The following is a 20216-nucleotide window of genomic DNA, read 5'->3' as shown; positions in this document are numbered from 1 at the left end:
CTGGGTAGAGTATTCTTGGTTGTAGGTTTTTCCCTTTCATCACTTTATATATGTCCTGCCACTCCCTTCTGGCTTTCAGAGTTTCTGCTGAAAGATCAGCTGTTAACCTTACGGGGATTCCCTTGTATGTTATTTGTTGCTTCTCCCTTGCTGCTTTTAATATTTTTTCTTTGTATTGAATTTTTGATAGTTTGATTAATATTTGTTGTGGTGTGCTTCTCCATGGATTTATCCTGTATGGGACTCTCTGCACTTCCTGGACTTGACTATTTCCTTTCCCATATTAGGGAAGTTTTCAACTATAATCTCTTCAAATATTTTCTCAGACCCTTTCTTTTTCTCTTCTTCTGGGACCCCTATAATTCAAATGTTGGTGTGTTTAATGTTGTCCCAGAGGTCCCTGAGACTGTCCTCAGTTCTTTTCATTGTTTTTTCTTTATTCTGCTCTGCAGTAGTTATTTCCACTATTTTATCTTCCAGGTCACTTATCCATTCTTCTGCCTCAGTTATTCTGCTATTGATTCCTTCTTGAGAATTTTTAATTTCATTTATTGTGTTGTTCACCATTGTTTGTTTGCTCTTTAGTTCTTCTAGGTCCTTGTTAAACGTTTCTTGTATTTTCTCCATTCTATTTCCAAGACTTTGGATCATCTTTACTATCATTACTCTGAATTCTTTTTCAGGTAGACTGCCTATTTCCTCTTCATTTGTTAGGTCTGGTGGGTTTTTGTCTTGCTCCTTCATCTGCTGTGTGTTTCTCTGTCTTCTCATTTTGCTTAACTTACTGTGTTTGGGGTCTCCTTTTCACAGGCCGCAGGCTGCAGCTTTGTAGTTCCCGTTGTTTTTGGTGTCTGCCCCCAGTGAGTAAGGTTGGTTCAGTGGGTTGTGTAGGCTTCCTGGTGGGGGGGACTGGTGCCTGTGTTCTGGTGGATGAGGATCGTCTTTCTGGTGGGCAGGACTGCATCTGGTGGTGTGATTTGGGGTGTCTGTGAACTTATCATGATTTTAGGCAGCCTCTCTGCTAATGGGTGGGGTTGTATTCCTGTCTTGCTAGTTGTTTGGCATAGGGTGTCCAACACTGTAGCTTGCTGGTCGTTGAGTGGAGCTGGGTCTTAGCACTGAGATGGAGATCTCTGGGAGAGCTTTCACCATTTGACATTACGTGGAGCCGGGAGGTTTCTGGTGGACCAGTGTCCTGAACTCGGCTCTCCCACCTCAGAGGCACAGGCCTGACACCTGGCCAGAGCACCAAGACCCTGTCAGCCACATGGCCAGGTACGTGGGGAGTTCCTTGCCTTTTGGGAAGTCTGAGGTCTCCTGCCAGCATTCAGTAGGTGTTCTGTAGGAGTTGTTCCACATGTAGATGTATTTCTGATGTATTTGTGGGGAGGAGGGTGATCTCCACGTCCTACTCCTCTGCCATCTTGAAGGTCTCCGGGCCCTTTTCTTTGATTTTTAAGTCAAAGAAACAGAGCTGTCTTCACATTTTCTCAGGGACCCATAGTTTACTTACTGGATCCCACTCACATCACCCACCTGAAACCACTTTCACCCTTCTAAAATTTTCTGCCCTTCCTGCTACTTTTAAAAAATATACAATATGTATGTATGTGTACATATATTTTTTCTTGGTTATAAAGTAATGCTTGTCCATTATAGAAAATTCACAAAATATAGGAAAATATGAAGAAAATTAAAATAAGTATCACCCAGAGATAACTACTGTTTACATTTGGTGTGTGTCCTAGTCCTGATGCTTTCTTGAGCAGTCTTTCATCCTGCAGCCTCTTTTCTTATCTGACTATTCTTACTTTCTTAAAGTAACTGAGAATTGAGAGCTGGAATAGAAACTCAACAGTGCCGGGGAAGAAATGAACCAAATGCATGCTATTTAGCCTGTAATAGGCTGTGAGTATTTCTGGAGGACAGCTTGGTTTTCCTCCTCTTGTTATAATGGCTTATGACATGTGATAACATGCTTCAATCATCATTTCCTGATTCTCATTCTGAAGACGTTTTATTTAACAAATAATGAACAGTTCAAAGTCTAAGCAATACTGACTAGAAAGCACTATAAACACTCTGGACTGTAAGGTGATAGAGGATCACAGTATCACACAGCGCTTCTCTGTAATGCCTTATAATAATCATTATGAGGTGATCATTAACATCAAATCATACCAGTCTAAATCATTTGAATTATTAGATCTTACCTCAGGAATCCAGAGCCCACAAGCACCCCAGCAATGCAGAGCAGGGCCACCATGCTGTTGACCACATTTGGGTTTTGGACCACACCAAGTAGCACAAGAGTTAGAAATTCACCAATTAAGTGGGGGGCCAAGATAGCAGCAGAGAAATATCCAAATCTGGCAGCCTCAGGGTATAAGGCCAGAGTCCTAGAAAAACATAAGGTCTTTAGTTCCTCTCCAAGGGTTATCAGAAAAATTCCACACTTGACTTCTGTGGATAAATCCATGGTGGTTAAGTGGGTGGGGAGAGTCTGCAGGACAGGCCAAACTCCCCTTTGAAAGGCCTTTTCGGAACAGGGCCAACATTTGAGGCCATTTAGTCCCTCAAATTGTTTCTGTTAGCCCCGAGTCAATGGAGCCACCTTTTCCTTTTTACAGCCCCTCAGCTCTCACAGAAAAATACTAATACTCAGAGGATGGTCACAACCAACTGCAGTAAGTAGGGCTGAACTGTCCAGGCTTCTCCATAAGCAACCACATTCTGCCTGGCTGGCACTGCTCCCACCCTAGCTAGCCTACTACCCTAATGCTAAGGACTCACCCAACCTGCTTTTCAGCCCCTCCTTCCCTGAACCTCATCCTTGTTACATGGGGTTACTGCCAGCGTGAAAACCCTTCACTGCTTTCATCCTCCAACGGATTAGCCCTCCCCAGGCCTGTTCCATTCCATTCTTGTCTTTTATTCTACCAACCCCTTCCACTGATTTGACCTTCATGTTCTTGTAAACAAGCTACTCTATATCCATGCCCCTTAACCTCTTACATTCCTTTCACCAAATAACATTTCCCTGGTGATAGCACGTCCTCAACAACCCTTAGACATGGCTACTCTTTCTTCCATTTGTAGAGTAAGAGGAGTTGGCATGTCTTACACTCACCCCTCCCTACCACTCTTCAAGGCCATCTGCCTTTCCCCCTATACAAATCAGGAAGTTGGCTTCTACTACTAATTCTCTGCCTCAGGGCAGTCCTCTGTGACTTTTAAGACATTCTCTCACCTTTGATGATTTTGTAGCTTTTAGACCAGGGTCAGTTTTGCACTCCTGTCCACCATCATTATCCTCAAGGTTTTTAACCTTGATAATCCATCAACACCAGTGCCTCCTAATTAGGTAACCTGATCAATTCCAGTGGCTCCACCCACCTAATCTTGATCACTCACTATGTCTTGGATTTAAATGTTACTTGTTACTCTAAACTGTTCCACGTCCAAGATTTCACATTCTGAAAATGCCCCTTCTGCATAGCCTCCTCCCGTCTCCCATTTCCCCAAAGCCCTCAATGCCTCAGATCCTCATCCCTTCTGCTATTCTTTGCCTTACCAATTCCCCACCTGGGGACCTTGCTCTCTTAATTAAGCTGTGCTAATTGGATCCATTCTGCCACTTTGCCTCAGCTGATTCCTGGACCCCTAATTCTTCCTCACTGCTTATTGGGTTCTAATGTCATGTCCCATCATGGCTAATAAAAGCTTCTACTTTAAACTACGCTCTCTTCCCAGGGAATTTCAAACTCTCTCCCCAGTGCTCAGCAGATGGATTTACCTCCCATTTTGTGAATTTCTATCTTTATCTTCCCTACTTTGCATCTCCTCTCTTTCTCCCTGTCTCTATCTCTTACCCCATCTTTGCCAAGCTTTATCCTGTCTACTTGCATCCTTGGTACTATGTTAATCTGATTTTCCTATTTCTGCCTTGGTCTAATCTGGAAACTTGATCTGCGAATTACCCAATTTTTCTGTAGTTTCATCTACTCTCAATCTAATGGTTTTCCCTAATGGTCTTACTTACCGTATTGTAAAATAACCGCTCCTTGAGTCTGGTAACCTTTTAAGCAACTGCCCCCTCTTCATCCTCCCCTGTACCACCAAGCTTCTCAAACAGCACCTGCTTCTCCCATCTCACTCCTTGTTCCCTGGTAAACCTGACTGGCACCCCCACCACTCTACTGAACCTCTTTTATGGAAGAGCACCAGTGACCTCCTAAACCTATGCCTCACCTCCTTGAACCTCTGCAGTACTGAACGGGTTCACTACACCTTCGTGAAACTCCCTCCTCTCTTGCCTTCTCTGACGCTGCCCGATCCTGCTTCTCTTTCCACCACTCTAACCACCTCTCTGCCTCTCTCGCCGGATTGCTTCCCTCTTCCCACCCTCTGAATGTGCCTCTTAAGATATCACCCTCAGACCGCTTCCTCCCTGACATTCTCGCCTACAGAATCCATTCCCAGGCCTCTCCTCTCACTCCTCTTGCCTTTTCTTTCTACACCAACCTGTCGTGCCTCAGATTGACCTCAGATTGACATCTCCTGTTGGGTGTCCTGTAGCATCCCAGATGCAACATATTCAAAACCAAATCCATTCTCTTTCCTCGCAAACTTGATAAGGATACTGTCCCCTTCCCATCCTCCCAGGCTGAAAACTCAGGCATCATCCATGACTCTCTTTACCCCCCAGCAAATCCATTCCATTTCTAAGTCCGTTCGATTCTACTTTCCCAGCAACTCAAAGTGAAACCCCCTTTCTGTTGCCGCTGCTGCTCTCTTCACCAGAGCCTCTGCCTTTCCCAGACTGTTACCAGGGCTCCTCACTAGGCTGCTCAGCCCCTCTGCCCTGACTCTCCAGTCTGAGACGAAAGTGATGCCAGCCTCACCCCCCAGAGCCCAACACAGATGGGTCACTCCCTGGGGATCAAAATCCTCTACTATGTACCGGTATCTAATCCACTTCAGCCCCTTAGCCTGGCATTCAGCACCTCACCGTATCAGGCTCCAAGGCTGTCAGTCATATTTTCCATTATTCCTTCCAATCCTCCTTTCCCCACAGCACAACTGAACTTTTTCTCTGGAAAGGTCTTGTGTGTTTTTGCTTCTGAACCTATGCTCCTTCTCTTTCTTCCCCTGAAATGCCCTTGCTCCTTTTCCATCTATTCAAATGTTGCTCATCTCTCAAGTTCTCCTTTATAAAGCCTCCAAGAGTCCCTCTCCCCATCCAGCCAAATGGAGCCTTGGTCTCCTTTGTAATTCACTGTGATAATGAATGTGAGATGGGGAAGAGACATTCCCCATCGGTGCCTCAGCTTCCTCGTCTTCAAACAAGGATAATTAATAATGCCACCTTTACAGAATGGTGCCAAGGATTACATGAATTAATATATTTAAACCTTTTAGTGCCTGACATAAAAGCAAGTGCTCATGTGTGTCAGCCATCATTGTTATATTCCTCAGCACCGTGTTTGTGCTTCTTTATAATATTAATCTTACACTTCCTTGAATTAAAGTCATCTGGAGATTTATGTCCACAATCCATCATCTGAAATACTTTAGGGCCAGATGTGTTTTGGAATGTGGCAATTTACAGATTTGGGAAAGACTTCATTCACACTGTGTAGACCATACTTGCTGCAGTGGGGTCTGGGACTCCACCTGTAACATATCTACTAAACAGGAATGTTGCTGTGGGAAAAGTACAATGAACCTCACGTTGGTTCAGATCGGATTTTGCTGCTGAGTGAGTTCAAGTCTGATGTGCTGCTAAGAGTCAGAAAACACTCCGGCTTTCAGGGCCGTCTCAGTTCAGAACTGCAAGCTTGAGGGCAGCCCCTTCAGTTTACTCCCCTTTGAATCCGCAGCTGCACCTGGCACTGTGCCTGGCACCTAGTAGGCATTCAACAAACTTTTCTATCATTGAATCAAAGTATTTGCTACATTGCTAACAGCTGTGCTGCCACCACTAGACATGATTATGCTTTTGTCAAAAAGAGTCATGACAATACTGAACCTAGTTTAAAACCGCCCTGTTTTCTAAAATCGTACAGAACTCTTTCTCATGGGCAGTTTTACAAATATCATATGGTCTTCAAAATCAGTGCTTTGCGAATTTTAAAGTGCATATAAATCACCTGGGGGATCATGTAAAATGTGGAATCCAGTTCAGCAGGGCTGGGCATGAGATTTTGCAGGTTAAACAAGCCCCAAGGTAACACTGACACCGTGCTTCGTGGGCCACATTGAGGAGCAAGGTTCTAAATTAACAAGGTTCTCAATTTCCAGCCAACCTTGGCTTACTCAAAAATGGTCACTTTAAAAAAATCTGCTCCTGGATCATTTAGCCTAAACTAGACGGGCCTGTGGTTTATTTACATCACAGATCAGAGATTCAGCATGTTCCTGAGTGTCAGAGGATAAGGAGGCTTCATCAAGGCCAGCAAGGAGGGCCATGTGGTCCCTGCCATCGCCCTTGGTTGCAAGAGTCCGCCCTCTTGCTAACCAGAGCGAGCAGCTTTGCCTCTGTCACTCCCCAGGGTGACAACAACGTCTAAGAGTCTGCACAATAAGACCTCCTAACTCTTCATCTTGGAGCTCAAACGAGGCCCTCACTTATCTTCTACTTGTATTTCACTTGATCCATAATAATTATTCACATCGCATACCATGGGGTCTTTATACTGGTTATGGGGAGAAGCACCTACACATGAATCCAGTGCCCTGAAGAAAGACAGTGTCTCCAGAACCGCCTGAAGTCCTCTCTTGGAACGACAAGCTGGGCACCTTTCACTACTGGAATCACAGAATGCCGGATGATTCCCCCCATCGTTTCTTAAGGGAAAGCCAGAGGGATTAGGGAAGATACACCTCCCTATGACAACAAATCAACAAATAACTCTACACATTTTCAGATTTGCATCTGTAAAAAGTTCTATGAAATAAAAAGCACTGTCTACAAACCATCAATCAAAACCCAGCATCAGGGATGCTTCATGGTTCTCCAAAGCCCTCTTCCCATAGTCACTCTTGATCCCTCCACCCCCCGTCACCCCAGCCCAACCACGATGCCCCAGGTCAGTCAAATGAAACCACAGGCAGCGTTGCTGCTCCAGTTCACAGCAGCCTGGGAGCCACGCTGAGCTGGGTGGACAGCCTCGCTGCCTCTGCACCTGGTCCCAGCTACTCCAGAGCCCTCCCCTCAGGCCAGGCCCCGCAGTGAATGCGGGACAGGTTATTCCCTGGTGCATGTTGTCTTGCTGGTCTGCTCTCAGGTCCCGTGTGGCCCACAGTGGGGGCTCCTCTCTTTGTCCTGAAGGACAGGACACTGTACTGGACATTGGTGGGCAAAGACAGACCCTCCAGAGCAGGGAGCTGTTTACCCTGGGGCTCTCCCTCCACAGGTCCCACTGGCCATCTGGGACCCCACCATCTGGGAAGCATGGCCCGGGAAAACTGAAGGCCTCTGGACACCCCCTTCCTTACCAGTAGCACACGCTGCAGAAGATCATGGTGGCAATGACACTGAAGGGGAGCACGTGCAGCACGTAGGCTAGCAGCATCTCACTTCTGGTACAGGCCATCCTCGCTCTCCTGATCGCTGACGGCTCGCAACACAGGAACTGGGCATGGGAGGCAGGTTGCAAAACAGCCGGTCACCACACAGCTGGAGGAGGTGGGGTGCTAGCCCAGGCTGAACTTGAGATCTATCAGCACTGGATGGTGAGGACCAGCTGGGGCCCCCTAGTCATGGAGAAAAGGAACCTAACATCCATAGAACTATAAATACCCCCACCCCAGAAATCCACACTCTACCTGAATTACAATAGGATTACAAAAGCTGTCACAATTCATTTCCATCTCTCTAAAGTGGGGGGGAGGGGTGTCACCAATTCAAGAACACACACGCAAAAGGGACACAAATGAGTGACGTGAGGCACTCTGTCCTCTTTTCTTGCAGGGTGTTGGCACAGAACATCAGGCAACTAGGTATTGCTTCTGGACTCCCACTGAGTTTGAAAACCAGGTGTTGGCTGTCCTAAAATAGGCTCCAAAAAGAACGTTAACAGTGCAAAGTTGGCCAGGCATCCGGGCCCCCATGGGCTGTGCCTCCTAATGGATAAGAGAAGATACCAGGGCTGATCTTCTAAAAACCCTGCCCAAACTCTGCTGCATCGTCTCCTCATAACTTCATGCTTCCCAGGATCCTCAGAGACGCTCAGGGAGATCCACTTGGTGAGCTAATTCCCACTAAGGTGTTACTAATTCACGAGTTACCTTGTCCCAGAGAGAGAACCTGGAGGGGGCCAGGTTGAGCTCAGAGAAATACCCCTATAATGGTGGAGTCTTGCAAGGTGTTGGCTGGAGAAAGGAGATATTCAGGGAGAGAGAAGCTCCCCCGACCCCGGGGGCCCACCTCCTGGGCAGGGCACTCACACAAGTTCACAGCGTTGAGCATGCCTGTGTACGGGATGGCACCCACAAACTGGTACAGGAGACCCACACGGTCCTGGATGGCACCCTTTAGCACGTCGTTCTGGACCCGTAGAAGGAAGAAAACGATGAACAAACCCACGATCAGATTCTGAGTGAGACGCATAGTCACCGCCAGCTTATTTCTCATTAAGTTTCTCGTCACTCTCCTGAAAGCCAAACAACCCCGTTTTAATTGCTTTATTTTAATGGGTGGATGTCTACCTATCTAAAATGGGGTGAGGCTCTTACCTCAAGAGAACACACAGTTTAGAAAGGGCTCCAGGAGAATCTTTGGTTTTGAAAGGAATCACTGGTAATGTTTTCAGGTGTTTTGTTCTTTCAATATCCTCCAAGGTTTTACGATACATTGCTGATTCTTTGTAGGCAGATTCAATCATCTGGACTCTCTTGTAGGTTTCTATTTCCCGTTCTTTGTTTTGGGTATCCACTGATGTCAGGTCCACTGAAATTTTTTTCCCACAAAAAAATGACCCATGTGTTTTTAAATGCACATACATACACAGTGACTAATATATGTTCCATCATTGATTTAGGAGTGCTAACCATAATACCTCATCTCATCAAAATAATACCTGTTGTTAATCCCCACCTATAAAATCAGAATATTTTAAAGCTACCACAGCAGGGCCATGAAGATCCTGATAGGCCTGTCTGGGAGAATTCAGAAGTTCAGCTAATTTTTCTCTGACAAATTAGAAGTGCACCATTTCAAGAGAGATCCCCAGGACTTTCCTTGTGGCACAATGGTTATGAATCCACCTGCCAGTGCAGGGGACACGGGTTCAAGGCCTAGTCCAGGAAGATCCCACATGCCGCAGAGCAACTAAACCTGTGCACCACAACTACTGAGCCCGCGTGCCACAACTACTGAAGCCCATGTGCCTAGAGCCTGTGCTCCACAACAAGAGAAGCCACTGCAATGAGAAGCCCACGCACCGCAACTAGGGAAAGCCCGCGCACAGCAACTAAGACCCAACGCAGCCAAAAATAAATAAAATAAATAAATTTATTTTTTTTTAAAGTGAAGAATAGTGGTAAAATGTTTAAAAAAAAAAAAAAGAGATCCCCCACCTCATTCTGATGGTCATCTATGGCAAGTTAATTGGCTCGGCCAAATTAATTTTTTGAAGAGTAAAAACACCAAAACAAAAGGAGAAATAAAACCCACTTGTGCTGGTGTCATCTAGGCAGAAATCTGAGATGATAAAGTTTAAAAAACATATATGATGGGGACTGTAAAAGAAAAACTTACCATAAAAATCAAAAGGGTTTGAATGTTCGGGACAAGGGTGACTGCAGCCACTGAAGAAATCAAGCATTTCCACCGGTGTCCCGCAGAAAACCAGCTCTCCGCAGCTCAGAATGGCAATTTTATCAAAGAGCTGATTGAATGACAGACAGTGTTAGTGTCTGTCCTTTTCCATCCTTATGGAAAAGAAGTCTCAAGTAGTCAGTCCTTTGACTGTCTCAGCCATACATCAGTACTCTTACTGCGGCCATCAGAACCTCTCAAAATGCGTCCCTCTTCCTTCCAGCCTGGGTTGCCACTGTGGGTCCTGCTGCCTCCCAGCCTGCACCCAGCATCATGTCTAGGATAGAGGACAGCTCATGGAACTGGTCAGAGGACCTATAGGTTTGAGGCCCCGCTGTGCCCCGGAATGAGTGACCTTGGACCGAAAAAATTTTTTCAAATCTCAGATCCTCATCTATAAAAGGCAAATAATAGCTCCCTAAAAGGATCCTAGGAGATTAAGGTGAGATTTTTGGGGAAGGAAACCTATATGATTTGGTGGAAAAACACAGACTTGAAAGCCAACTGGAATGTGAATGCCAATTCCAGCTTTTTATTAACTGTGACATTGGCTCAATTTTGGATCATTTCTAAGTCTCACTCTTCCCCTCTGTAAAGTGAAAATGCTGGTACCCACCTCATAGGGTTGTTGTGTGGATTAAAAGAGCTAGTGTATAGAAGGTGTTTGGTACATGATAGGTGCTAAAAGAACTGAGTTTCCATCCTTGGCCCTTCCCATCAGGATTGCTCTGGTTTAAGTACTAATCTCTACTCCGAGATCCCCAGCCTGGCACACCTATACCCACCCTGGATGAGCTGAGCTGGAACAACAGACATCCCCCTCACCTGGAAGAGCTTGGAGCGGGGCTGGTGGATAGTAAGGATCACGATGCGGCCCCTGCGAGCCAGCTTTGCTATGAGGACAACGATCTGATTTGCAGTCACGCAGTCCAGGCCTGTGGTTGGCTCATCAAAAAGCATGACCTCTGCGGCAAAGGAAGGTCAGACATCTGAGTCACTGCCGAGCCTGGGCTCTGTGCTCTAGCCTCAGAAATTTGAACAGTTCCTTGTTGAGCTGTCTTATCCCATCCAAACAGTGTGCAGTGAGCAGTACTTTAGCCTGAGCCCAGGAGAAAGCACCTGACCTGGAAGGGCCCAACTCCCAGCTCCAGAGCACATCCCAGCCTGAATCCTTGAAGGGACAAGGCAGCAACCACGTCAGGCCTCTCGTGTGGCACTATAGACTGTTTGGGCTCCATCCAGGGGACCCTAACAGGGAACGAGGGCTGGCAGGCTGGCACCCAGGCTGAGAGGAGGCTGGTTAAAAAGGCAAAATCTCACAACATGGATAGACCTAGAGATTATCACAGTAAGAGAAGTAAGTCCAACAGAGAAAGACAAATATGATATCACTTATATGTGGAATCTAAAATATGACATAAATGAACTTATCTACGAAACAGACTCACAGACATAGAGAACAGACTCGTGGTTGTCAAGGGAGAGGGGGAGTAGGGGAGGGTGGATCGGGAATTTGGGATTAGCAGGTGCAAACTATTATACATAGGATGGATAAACAACAAGGTCCTACTGTATAGCACAGGGAACCATATTCAGTATCCTGTGATAAACCATAATGGAAAAGAATATGAAAAACAATGTGTATATATGTGTGTGTGTGTGTGTGTGTGTGTGTATGTATAACTGAATCACTTTGCTGTATAGCAGAAATTAACACAACATTGTAAATCAACTATACTTGAATAAATTTTTTAAAAAGACATAATGTCACTTCATGTCTAGCACTTTCCAACACCAACTGCGTCTTTGCACTGCAGAAAACTCTGACCTGTGAAACAAAGTCCGAGATGGGACAGGCATTTGGATTCTTTAGAGGGTTTAACTGTAGCTTATTTCTACCCAAAAGGTACAGGGTACTTTTTGTACCCTGTTCTTAAGAACATCCCTCTTATTTGTTCTGAAGAGCAGGCAGTCTTGGTCTACCCCAATGTGAAGAAAGTATCCAAATGTGTCATGTCCTCTTCCAAGTGTATGTAAGTGGCAAGGTTTCCCCAGACAGTGGGGAGAATGAAGCCAGGCAGGAGAGGCAGGTGACTGGCTACCCCATCTTGATAGCCCCTCCTTCCAATATATATACTTTCTCATGTATCACTTAAAATCCTATTTTAATTCCTGCCGTTTCATAAATACTTCTAGTCACAGCAGAACTCACTGGCTTTCCAGAGTAGACACGGTGGTGCTGCTCTAGTAAGAAGTAAGGAGGGACAGGGCATTCATGGAAGACCCTAACTGAACATTAACACAAACGCAGTGCTTCCAAGTCCAACAGCTCTTTTGTACCTGGGTGATGGAATCGCATCAGAACTACTTAGATTTCCAAAGAAACTGGGTCCCCAGTTTGAGAAACCTCAGTGACTTCAGTCCCCAACCAACCAAGCCCTTTCCAAATGGAGACTGTGAAGAAAGGGCTGAAAATGTCTGCAGACACATGGAAGATGACAGGCAGCAGCCAGTAGCAGTTCTGGGTCCCACTTAACTGGGATCCTGGAGGAGCTGGGCTGCGATGGAGACCCGGCGCCTCTCACCCTGGGAAATTACCCCAAAGTTGTAGTTGCCAATCGGTCGATCTGCCACGTGGCTCAGACTCAGCTCTGCTATGACTGCCTCCACCTGTAAGAGACACAATGTCCAGGAAGGCTGGTCACTGCTGGGCTGTGTCCCAATTCATGGGCTGAGGATGGCAGGGGAGAGGCAACACACTTCCCTTGAGTGCTTGGGCCACTTCCAGACTCACCACATCCTAGGGAAAGCACGCCTATTACAAGAGAATCCAATTTGGTTTAAATCACAATATATGTATCAGATTAAAATAAATAATATTGACATGAATTTTTTTTTCAGAAGTTCTTACAGCAACAAAAAACTGTTTCAACTTGCTTCAGGGAAAGTGAGCAGGAAACGACGCAGACTTTGTCGGACTCCTGTTTTAAGATGCTACAGTCAGTCCAGCCCATAGAGAAACCCCCCCCCCCAAGGCATAGTTACGATATAGCTTATTTTTTTAGTCTTTGGTTTTTGAAACTTTATTATAATAAATGTTTTACATGTAAAAAAAATCAATTTGGTTTGAACTAAACCTGGCTTTCCCTATGTAACCCAAATAAGTCCTGGAGTCCCATGTGGCCCAATCTCACTGTGGTTTTGCATCAAATATAATCCAGCTATCAAAAGTAATTAAAAATAAAGCCAATCTTTATTGGAATCTCTTTAAGGACTTTAAAAGGAACCCAGTTTATAACTTACACACTTTTAAAAATTTCCTTTTCCCTAATTCTCCTCACTCTGCTTATCTTATACCCTTCAGCTCCCTGAAATCCTCTGCTTACTACTCAACTCCCCAAAACAATCAGCACTAAAATAAAATTCTTTACTGACTCTCTAATCAAGAAGTTGGCCTTTTCCCTCCCTCTCCCTCTTTCCTTCCTTAGCTTATCTCCCCACCAGAGGCCCTTTCAAAAATCTCTATTTCTGGTCCTCCCCTGACTGAGTACCCCTATCTGCATTAGGCCCTGGGGAAAGCAGAGAGAAAGAGACTGGGAATACTTATATATATGATAATGAGTTTTGTTCCCATACATCTCTAATGAGATTGTGTTTCTTTTATAATGAAAAAAAGAGGACTTCCCTGGTGGTGCAGTGGTTAAGAATCTGCCTGCCAATGCAGGGGACACGGGTTCGAGCCCTGGTCCGGGAAGATCCCACATGCCGCGGAGCAACTAAGCCCGTGCGCTACAACTGCTGAGCCTGTGCTCTAGAGCCCGCGAGCCACAACTACTGAGCCTGCGAGCCACAACTACTGAAGCCCGTGCCCCTAGAGCCCGTGGTCCACAAGAGAAGCCACCACAATGAGAAGCCCGCGCACCACAACAAAGAGTAGCCCCCGCTCACCGCAACTAGAGAAAGCCCACGTGCAGCAACGAAGACCCAATGCAGACAAAAATAAATAATTTTTTAAAAATACCCTATTAAAAAATAACAACAACAGCAAACTAAACTGGAGTAAAGGAGGGGATGATTTATGGAACAAAGTTCCAGAGGAGACAGGGAGTGGGATCAATAGATGGTGCTTTTGACCAAAAGAAAGGGATACACCTGAAATAGATACAAAGGAATAAGGAGGAGGTTAGAAATGCATATGTAAACCAATATGATTGATTGTCTCTTCTTGCCATCAGAGTGGAAGGATTCTGGAATTGAGCTTCACTTGACATGGCAAGGTTTATGTGTTCACCAGCCAGGGTAGATTCCTGAGTGTCCCTTTCATCTGCTCTGCAACAGCAAGAAAGGAGTAAACTTGCCCCTCCTGGCTCAAAAGCAATGGACAGGGGAGACATTTACTTCATCTGTTTCAGATGTCTCTGGCTAGAAGCCTCTCCCATGTTTTGCAAACACTGCTGGGAATAGAATTCACAGAGTCTTGGAAGGGACCACTGGGATCATCAATCCTCTCCATGCTATGTGATTTCACATAAACGGATTCATTCCTCACATCAGCTCCAGGAGAGATGCATTATTACTCTATCTATTATAGAACAGAAAACAGACCCTCAGACAGGTTCATAGATTACCCAAGGTCACACCATTAGCAAATGGCAGAGCTGGGACTGAGAGTAAACTGTGTGGGTTCTCGAGTGGTCCAAGAAGCACAAGGGAGGACAAAGCCTGCCACGTCAATCATGGCTTTATGTTCAGGTTCGCAGAGGACAAAAGCAGATCTGCTGCCCTCTCTGCTCTGTTATCACAGGCACTTCCTTCTCCCTAAACTACTTTGTCGGGATTTTACATCCTGTGGACTGGATTTGCTCAGAGAGTACTCTCAAGCAGGGAGAGCTTTATGATAGGAAACTTTGCAGGACACTTAGGGGCTGCCAGTGCCAGGGATAGGGACCGTTCACATGGGGAAAATTTGCCATCAACCAACTTCAGGTACCTTGAATTTTCTAAATATTTGTGCAAATATGCGCCTTTTCAGGGGAAAAGGTTCGGTGGCTTTCTCAGATTCTCTCCCTGGGGTATGGGATGTAAATGGATCACTACCTCAAAAGAATCTGCTTATGACTTCATTTCTCCAACCCAAATACCAATGAGATCCTCTCCTACCCATTTTAGACACAAAAATACTAAAGCAGGCAGACAGGAAGCCTACATAGGGGCTCACCTGTCACTCACTGTCAGGGCAGCTAAGTCATGTGAAGATGCCTGTGCCTCCCCGTGGGCCAAATTCCGACCTCTGTCTTCTCAGACCACAGTGAGGCCCAGGGAGGCATGATGGAGCCAGAGCACCTGGGTCCATGTCCCAGCTCTGCCAGTCCGAGGTGTGGGATCTTGATATCCTGGGGGGTCAGTTTCTTGATCTGAAAGTTGGAGATAACGCCTCCCTCATAGAGCTGATGCCAGAATGAAATGAGATGTGTGTGAACAAGGCCTGATGGATGCCAGCCACATACAAGAGCCCAGAGAATAAGCTGGTAGAATAGCAAGAACCTCGCAATGTCTTCTGAGCACTCTAAGGTAACCTCTAGGTAGGAACAGGGCTAGTCCTCACTCTGTGGGGCTAATGGTCTTTCTGGAAGGTTCCTCTGGTGTGAAAGCTATGCTCCAACACGTCCAGGACTCTGAAACAGAAGAATGCCCTTTCCTGACTTGGCATGACAACAAACAAGCCTGCTGGTACTCTGGACACAGTTCAGACCTGGCTGCACTGGCCAAGCCCTGTCTGAGAGTCCAGCACCAGGGACAAAGAGGAGTAACTCCCTGGTGACAGGCTCTGAGGTGCCTGATAAAAAGGGAGTAACCTACTGCCCCTTCAGCTGAGATGGAGGATTCCCTTGGAGCCTCAATGGCATTAAAGGAAGGCTAGCTTTGGAGCCTGAAGTGCAGATGTAATTTGTGTGCCCAGGAGGAACCTTCACTGAGGCCTCAGAGTGGTGAAGCCTCTGAGGCAGATGTCACGAGTGATCTCCGGCACCTCTGAGAGCCAGTTTCCCAGAGAACTGTGCCTGCTTCGCAGGTGGCACGTTGACCTGTCCTTGGTTGTATGTTTCCAGCCCAGACAGAAACGGGGCAATGTTTCCAGGTAAGGCCCCTGTGAGTTTACTCGCAGCCTCTTCCAAATCAGGTCCACTTAAAGAAACAGATTGGAACTTAGAGTTGACAATTCAATAGTTCCTCCTTCCCCAACTGAATCCAGTTTGGATGAGGCACATTCAAGTTGCCTCAAAGAAAGTTGAGAAAAATCTCAACAGGGCTGCAGGGCAACGCACAGTGAGGAAAATAGCCATATCTGTTCAAACACAGAGCTCTCAGGACAGCGCCACCCAACAGAAATATCACGCAAGCCACATTTAGAATCGAAATATTTCAGTGGCCACATTTTAGAGAGTGGAAAGAAACAGATGAAATGAGTTTTAGTGGTATAATTTCTTTAACCCAATACAACCAAAATATTTCCATTTTGACCAACAATCAATATCTTAAAAGTTGTTAATGAGATATTTCACATTCTGTGGTTCCAGACTAAGTTCCTGAAATCTGGTGTGTATTTTACACTCACAGCACATCTCAAGTAGGTCTAGTCAGTTTCAAGTGCCCCAAAGCCACCTGTGACTAGCGGCTGCCAGCGCAGCCCTTGACTCTTAAAGGGTGAAGAGCGAAGGGGAGGAAGGGGCAAGCGGAGGGACGAGGGGGTGCAAAGCCACAGCGGGGTGATCCCTTGGGTGGCCCCGGAGCGGTACCCACCTTTTTCTGGAAGAAGACCTGGGAGCCGCCGCGGATGGCCAGCAGCGCCGTGTAGCACAGCGTCTCGCGGACCGTGAGGCTGCTCAGCAGAGTGTCGCTCTGCAGGGGAGGGATGTGTCAGCAGCCCCCTCGCTGGCTGCGGGGCCAGCGGGCAGCCGGGCAGGGGCCGGGGACGCGCGCACCTGCAGGACGTAGGAGAAGCAGTCCTGGAACTGCTCCCTGCGCAGCGCCCGGCCGTTCACGAACACGTCCCCGAGCAGGGTCCCCGTGCGCCGCAGCCTCCCGGACATGGCGTCCAGCAGGGTGGTTTTCCCCGAGCCTGGGAGGCGACAAGAGAAGGTCCTGGAGGAGGCCCTGCACGAGGCCTCGCGGGAACTTCCCGAGACCCTCGGTGAACCCGCGGTCCAGCCCTGACTTGTTCTCTCTTTGGCCTCATGGGACAAGCTCATGGCTGGAATGAGTCCTTCCAGCTTGTCTCCTCAATGAGAGGGGACAAGCTGTTTCTCTCCTCCACGTCAGGACTGGAGGAGCTTTGTCCTCCTGTTTGTTTGTTTTTAAAGCTGCTTGAGGCTGAAAAAGAAAATACAGGATCAGAATAAAAGGAAAACCAGGGTTCTTGGAAACTTTTGGATCCTAGGACATCTGAATTTGTTTCTGTGACCCCCTGGGATCCTCTGGTGGTTCCTGAATGTAGGCGACACCGCCCAGAGCCTCGCTGACTTAACCAAGTGTGGTCTGAGGCCGAACAGCCTCAGCTCCACCTGAGAGCTTTTGCTAGAAATGCAGACTCTCAGGCCCCAACTCCTAACCCGGATTCTGCTTTTTACAAGATCCCTGGGTAGTTCTCATGCATATTAGAGTTTGAGAAGCACTAGCTTAGCGAGTCCTTTGGTTAAAACCAAGTTGGCCTCAGCCTACGCTGAGAGCTTTGGGCATAATAACCCAGCTGGCTGTCACTAAGAACTTGCCCACGGAGGAGATGGGATTAACTAACTACCCTGTGCTGAGGTGACTGGAGGGTGAGGTTTCTCCTGGTTTGCTTTTTCTAGGGTTAGAGAGATCCTTCAGGGTAGGACACCAGCTGGCCCTTCCCAGACACAAGCTTACATGGGCCCAGAGAGTTAATGGAGACAGGAACAGGAGTCACCAGGCCTTTCCTGACCAAGGCTTCTAAGCAGTTAGAATGAGTAACAGGAAACAGGCAGGAGGCTCTGGGCTGTCTGAGAAGATGGCAATAGAATTCTACTGCGGATGTGATGACTTGTGCAAAACCAAAGAAAAGATCTTTTGTTCAAATATTTTAAAGAAACCGCTGGTTGCTCTGAGGGGAGCAAAGATGTATAAGCCAAGCTCCTGGAGCAGTGGTTTTCTTATCTAACCCATGACTGACACAGCTCAGAGTCAGCCCCACGATGTTCAGGTAGAGGTCAGCGTGGGGAAGGGAGCAGAGTTTTTGTAAAGAAACAAAATGTGACTTCACTGGGGTTGTCTTTCAAAATGTGCTCTGCAGTGTCCCAGTCATGATATTAAGCCTTGTCTGTGGTTCTTCTAACTTCTAACGTAGCCTCCCTAGCCTTACATTTCTGGGGTCCAATCTCAACTCTGACAGACCTTCCAAAGAGCCTGTAACCTGGATTCCAGTTCCACCGCTATCTCAAAACTAGCCTCCTTCTTTGTTGCCAAATCCAGTAGATGCTTCTCTGTATGTTGTTTGACTTCCCAGCAGCAGTTGATACTGTTGCTTGCCCTTCTCTGTAAACCTCTCTCCCTTGGCCTTGATGCCACCTCATCCTCTTGGTTTAATCCTGCCGGTCTGGCTGCTCCTTCTCAGCCTCTTGTGGGTGACCCTCAGGGTTCCTCTCATGTCACACATCCTCACTGCGCAACAGTGAGCACCAACTTGCTAGACAGCATGTGAGGGAGCCACTTTGGAAGTAGCTTCTCCAGCCCCATTCAAGCCTTCAGATGACTGCAGCCCCAGCTGACATCTGACTACCACCTCATGAGGGACCCCAAACAGAAGCATCCAACCAAGGCACTTCCAAATTTCTGACTTGTAGAAACTCTGAGAGATAATTAATGATTTTTATTAAGTCACTTAGTTTGGGGATCCTTTTTTAAACATAGAAAAAGGTAACTAATATTATCCTTTTTTGAACATGTGTCAAATACCTATTAACTCATTAATGAGGGTACCAGCAGGTTGACCAAAAAGGATTCATATCCTCATTCAAAAAAGGATATAAGGGACTTCCCTAGTGGCGCAGTGGTTAAGAATCCACCTGCCATTGCAGGGGACATGGGTTCAATCCCTGATCCTGGAAGATCCCACATACCGTGGAGCAACTAAGCCCGTGTGCCACAACTACTGAGCCCACACACTGCAACTACTGAAGCCCACACGCTCTAGGGCCCGCATGCCGCAACTACTGAGCCTGCATGCCTAGAGCCTGTGCTCCACAACAAGAGAAGCCACTGCAATGAGTAGCCCGCTCACCACAGCAAAGAGTAGCCCCCGCTTGCCGCAAGTAGAGAAAGCCCATGTGCAGCAACAAAGATCCAATGCAGCCAGAAAAAAAAAAAAAAGGATATAAGAAACTAGTATGTACAAGTAGTGGAGAAAAGAAGATTGGAATAAGTGGCAAAGTTAGATGCAAAAATGGTTAATGCCCTAGGATGTGACACCAAAGGGACGGGTAACAAAAGAAAAAGTAGAGAAACTGGACTTCATGAAAATTTTAAACTTATGTTTTTCAACCAAAGACACTATCCACAGTACAAAAAGGCAGCCCACAGAATGAGAGGAAAATATTTGCAAACCTTACATCTGATAAAGGATTAATATCCAGAATATATAGAGAGAACTTCTAAAACTCAACAATGACAACAACAACAGAAAACAAACAAGCCAGTTCAAGATTGGTTAAAGGACTTGAATAGACATTTCTCCAAAGAAGATACACAGATGGCCAGTGAGCACATGAAAAAATGTTCAACATTACTAATCATTAGGGAAATATAAATGAAAACTACAATGAGGCGCTACCTCATACCCAACAGCTACAGTTAAAAAAATAGAAAATAACAAGTGTTGGTTAGGATGCGGAAAAACTGGAACCTTTGTGCACTATTGCTGGGAATATAAAATAGTATAGCCCCTGTGGAGAAGAGTAAAGAGGTTCTAAATAAATTAAAAATAGAATTACCATATGATCCAGCAATTCCACTTCTGGATATATACTCCAAAGAACTGAAAACAAGGTCTTGAAGATATTTGTACACCCTTGTTCATAGCAGCGTTATTCACAATAACTAAAATGTGGAAGCAATCAAAGTGTCCATTAATGGATGAATGGATAAGCAAACTATGTCTCTACATACAATGGAATATTACTCAGCCTTAAAAATGAAGGAAATTTTGCAATATGCTGCAACATGGGTGAACAATGAAGACATTATAAGTGAAATAAGCCAGTTAAAAAGGATAAATACTGTATGATTCCATGTATATGAGGTACTTTGAGTAGTCAAAATCATAAAAGCACAAAGTGTAATGGTGGTTGCCAGGGGCTGAGAAAATGACAGAAGGGGAGTT

At 46.1% G+C, this 20216-nt stretch overlaps 1 protein-coding gene across 1 annotated transcript in view; it reads right to left on the bottom strand.

Moving 5' to 3' along the window:
- The window catches only part of ABCG5 (ATP binding cassette subfamily G member 5), a 34299-nt gene that overhangs the window by 9671 nt on the left and 4412 nt on the right, over positions 1–20216 (bottom strand). Inside the window, 10 exon segments of the mRNA XM_029231618.1 lie at positions 2214–2399; positions 7501–7581; positions 7583–7637; positions 8452–8657; positions 8740–8953; positions 9764–9893; positions 10649–10788; positions 12361–12493; positions 16622–16720; positions 16804–16940. Coding sequence (XP_029087451.1) covers positions 2214–2399; positions 7501–7581; positions 7583–7637; positions 8452–8657; positions 8740–8953; positions 9764–9893; positions 10649–10788; positions 12361–12493; positions 16622–16720; positions 16804–16940 — 1381 coding nt within the window.

Source organism: Monodon monoceros, unplaced genomic scaffold (assembly GCF_005190385.1).
Source record: "Monodon monoceros isolate NGI ecotype Baffin Bay Population unplaced genomic scaffold, NGI_Narwhal_1 Super_Scaffold_19, whole genome shotgun sequence".
Lineage (NCBI taxonomy): Eukaryota > Metazoa > Chordata > Mammalia > Artiodactyla > Monodontidae > Monodon > Monodon monoceros.
Note: the sequence above shows the minus strand (reverse complement) of the source record. Positions and strands in the feature narration are given on the sequence as shown.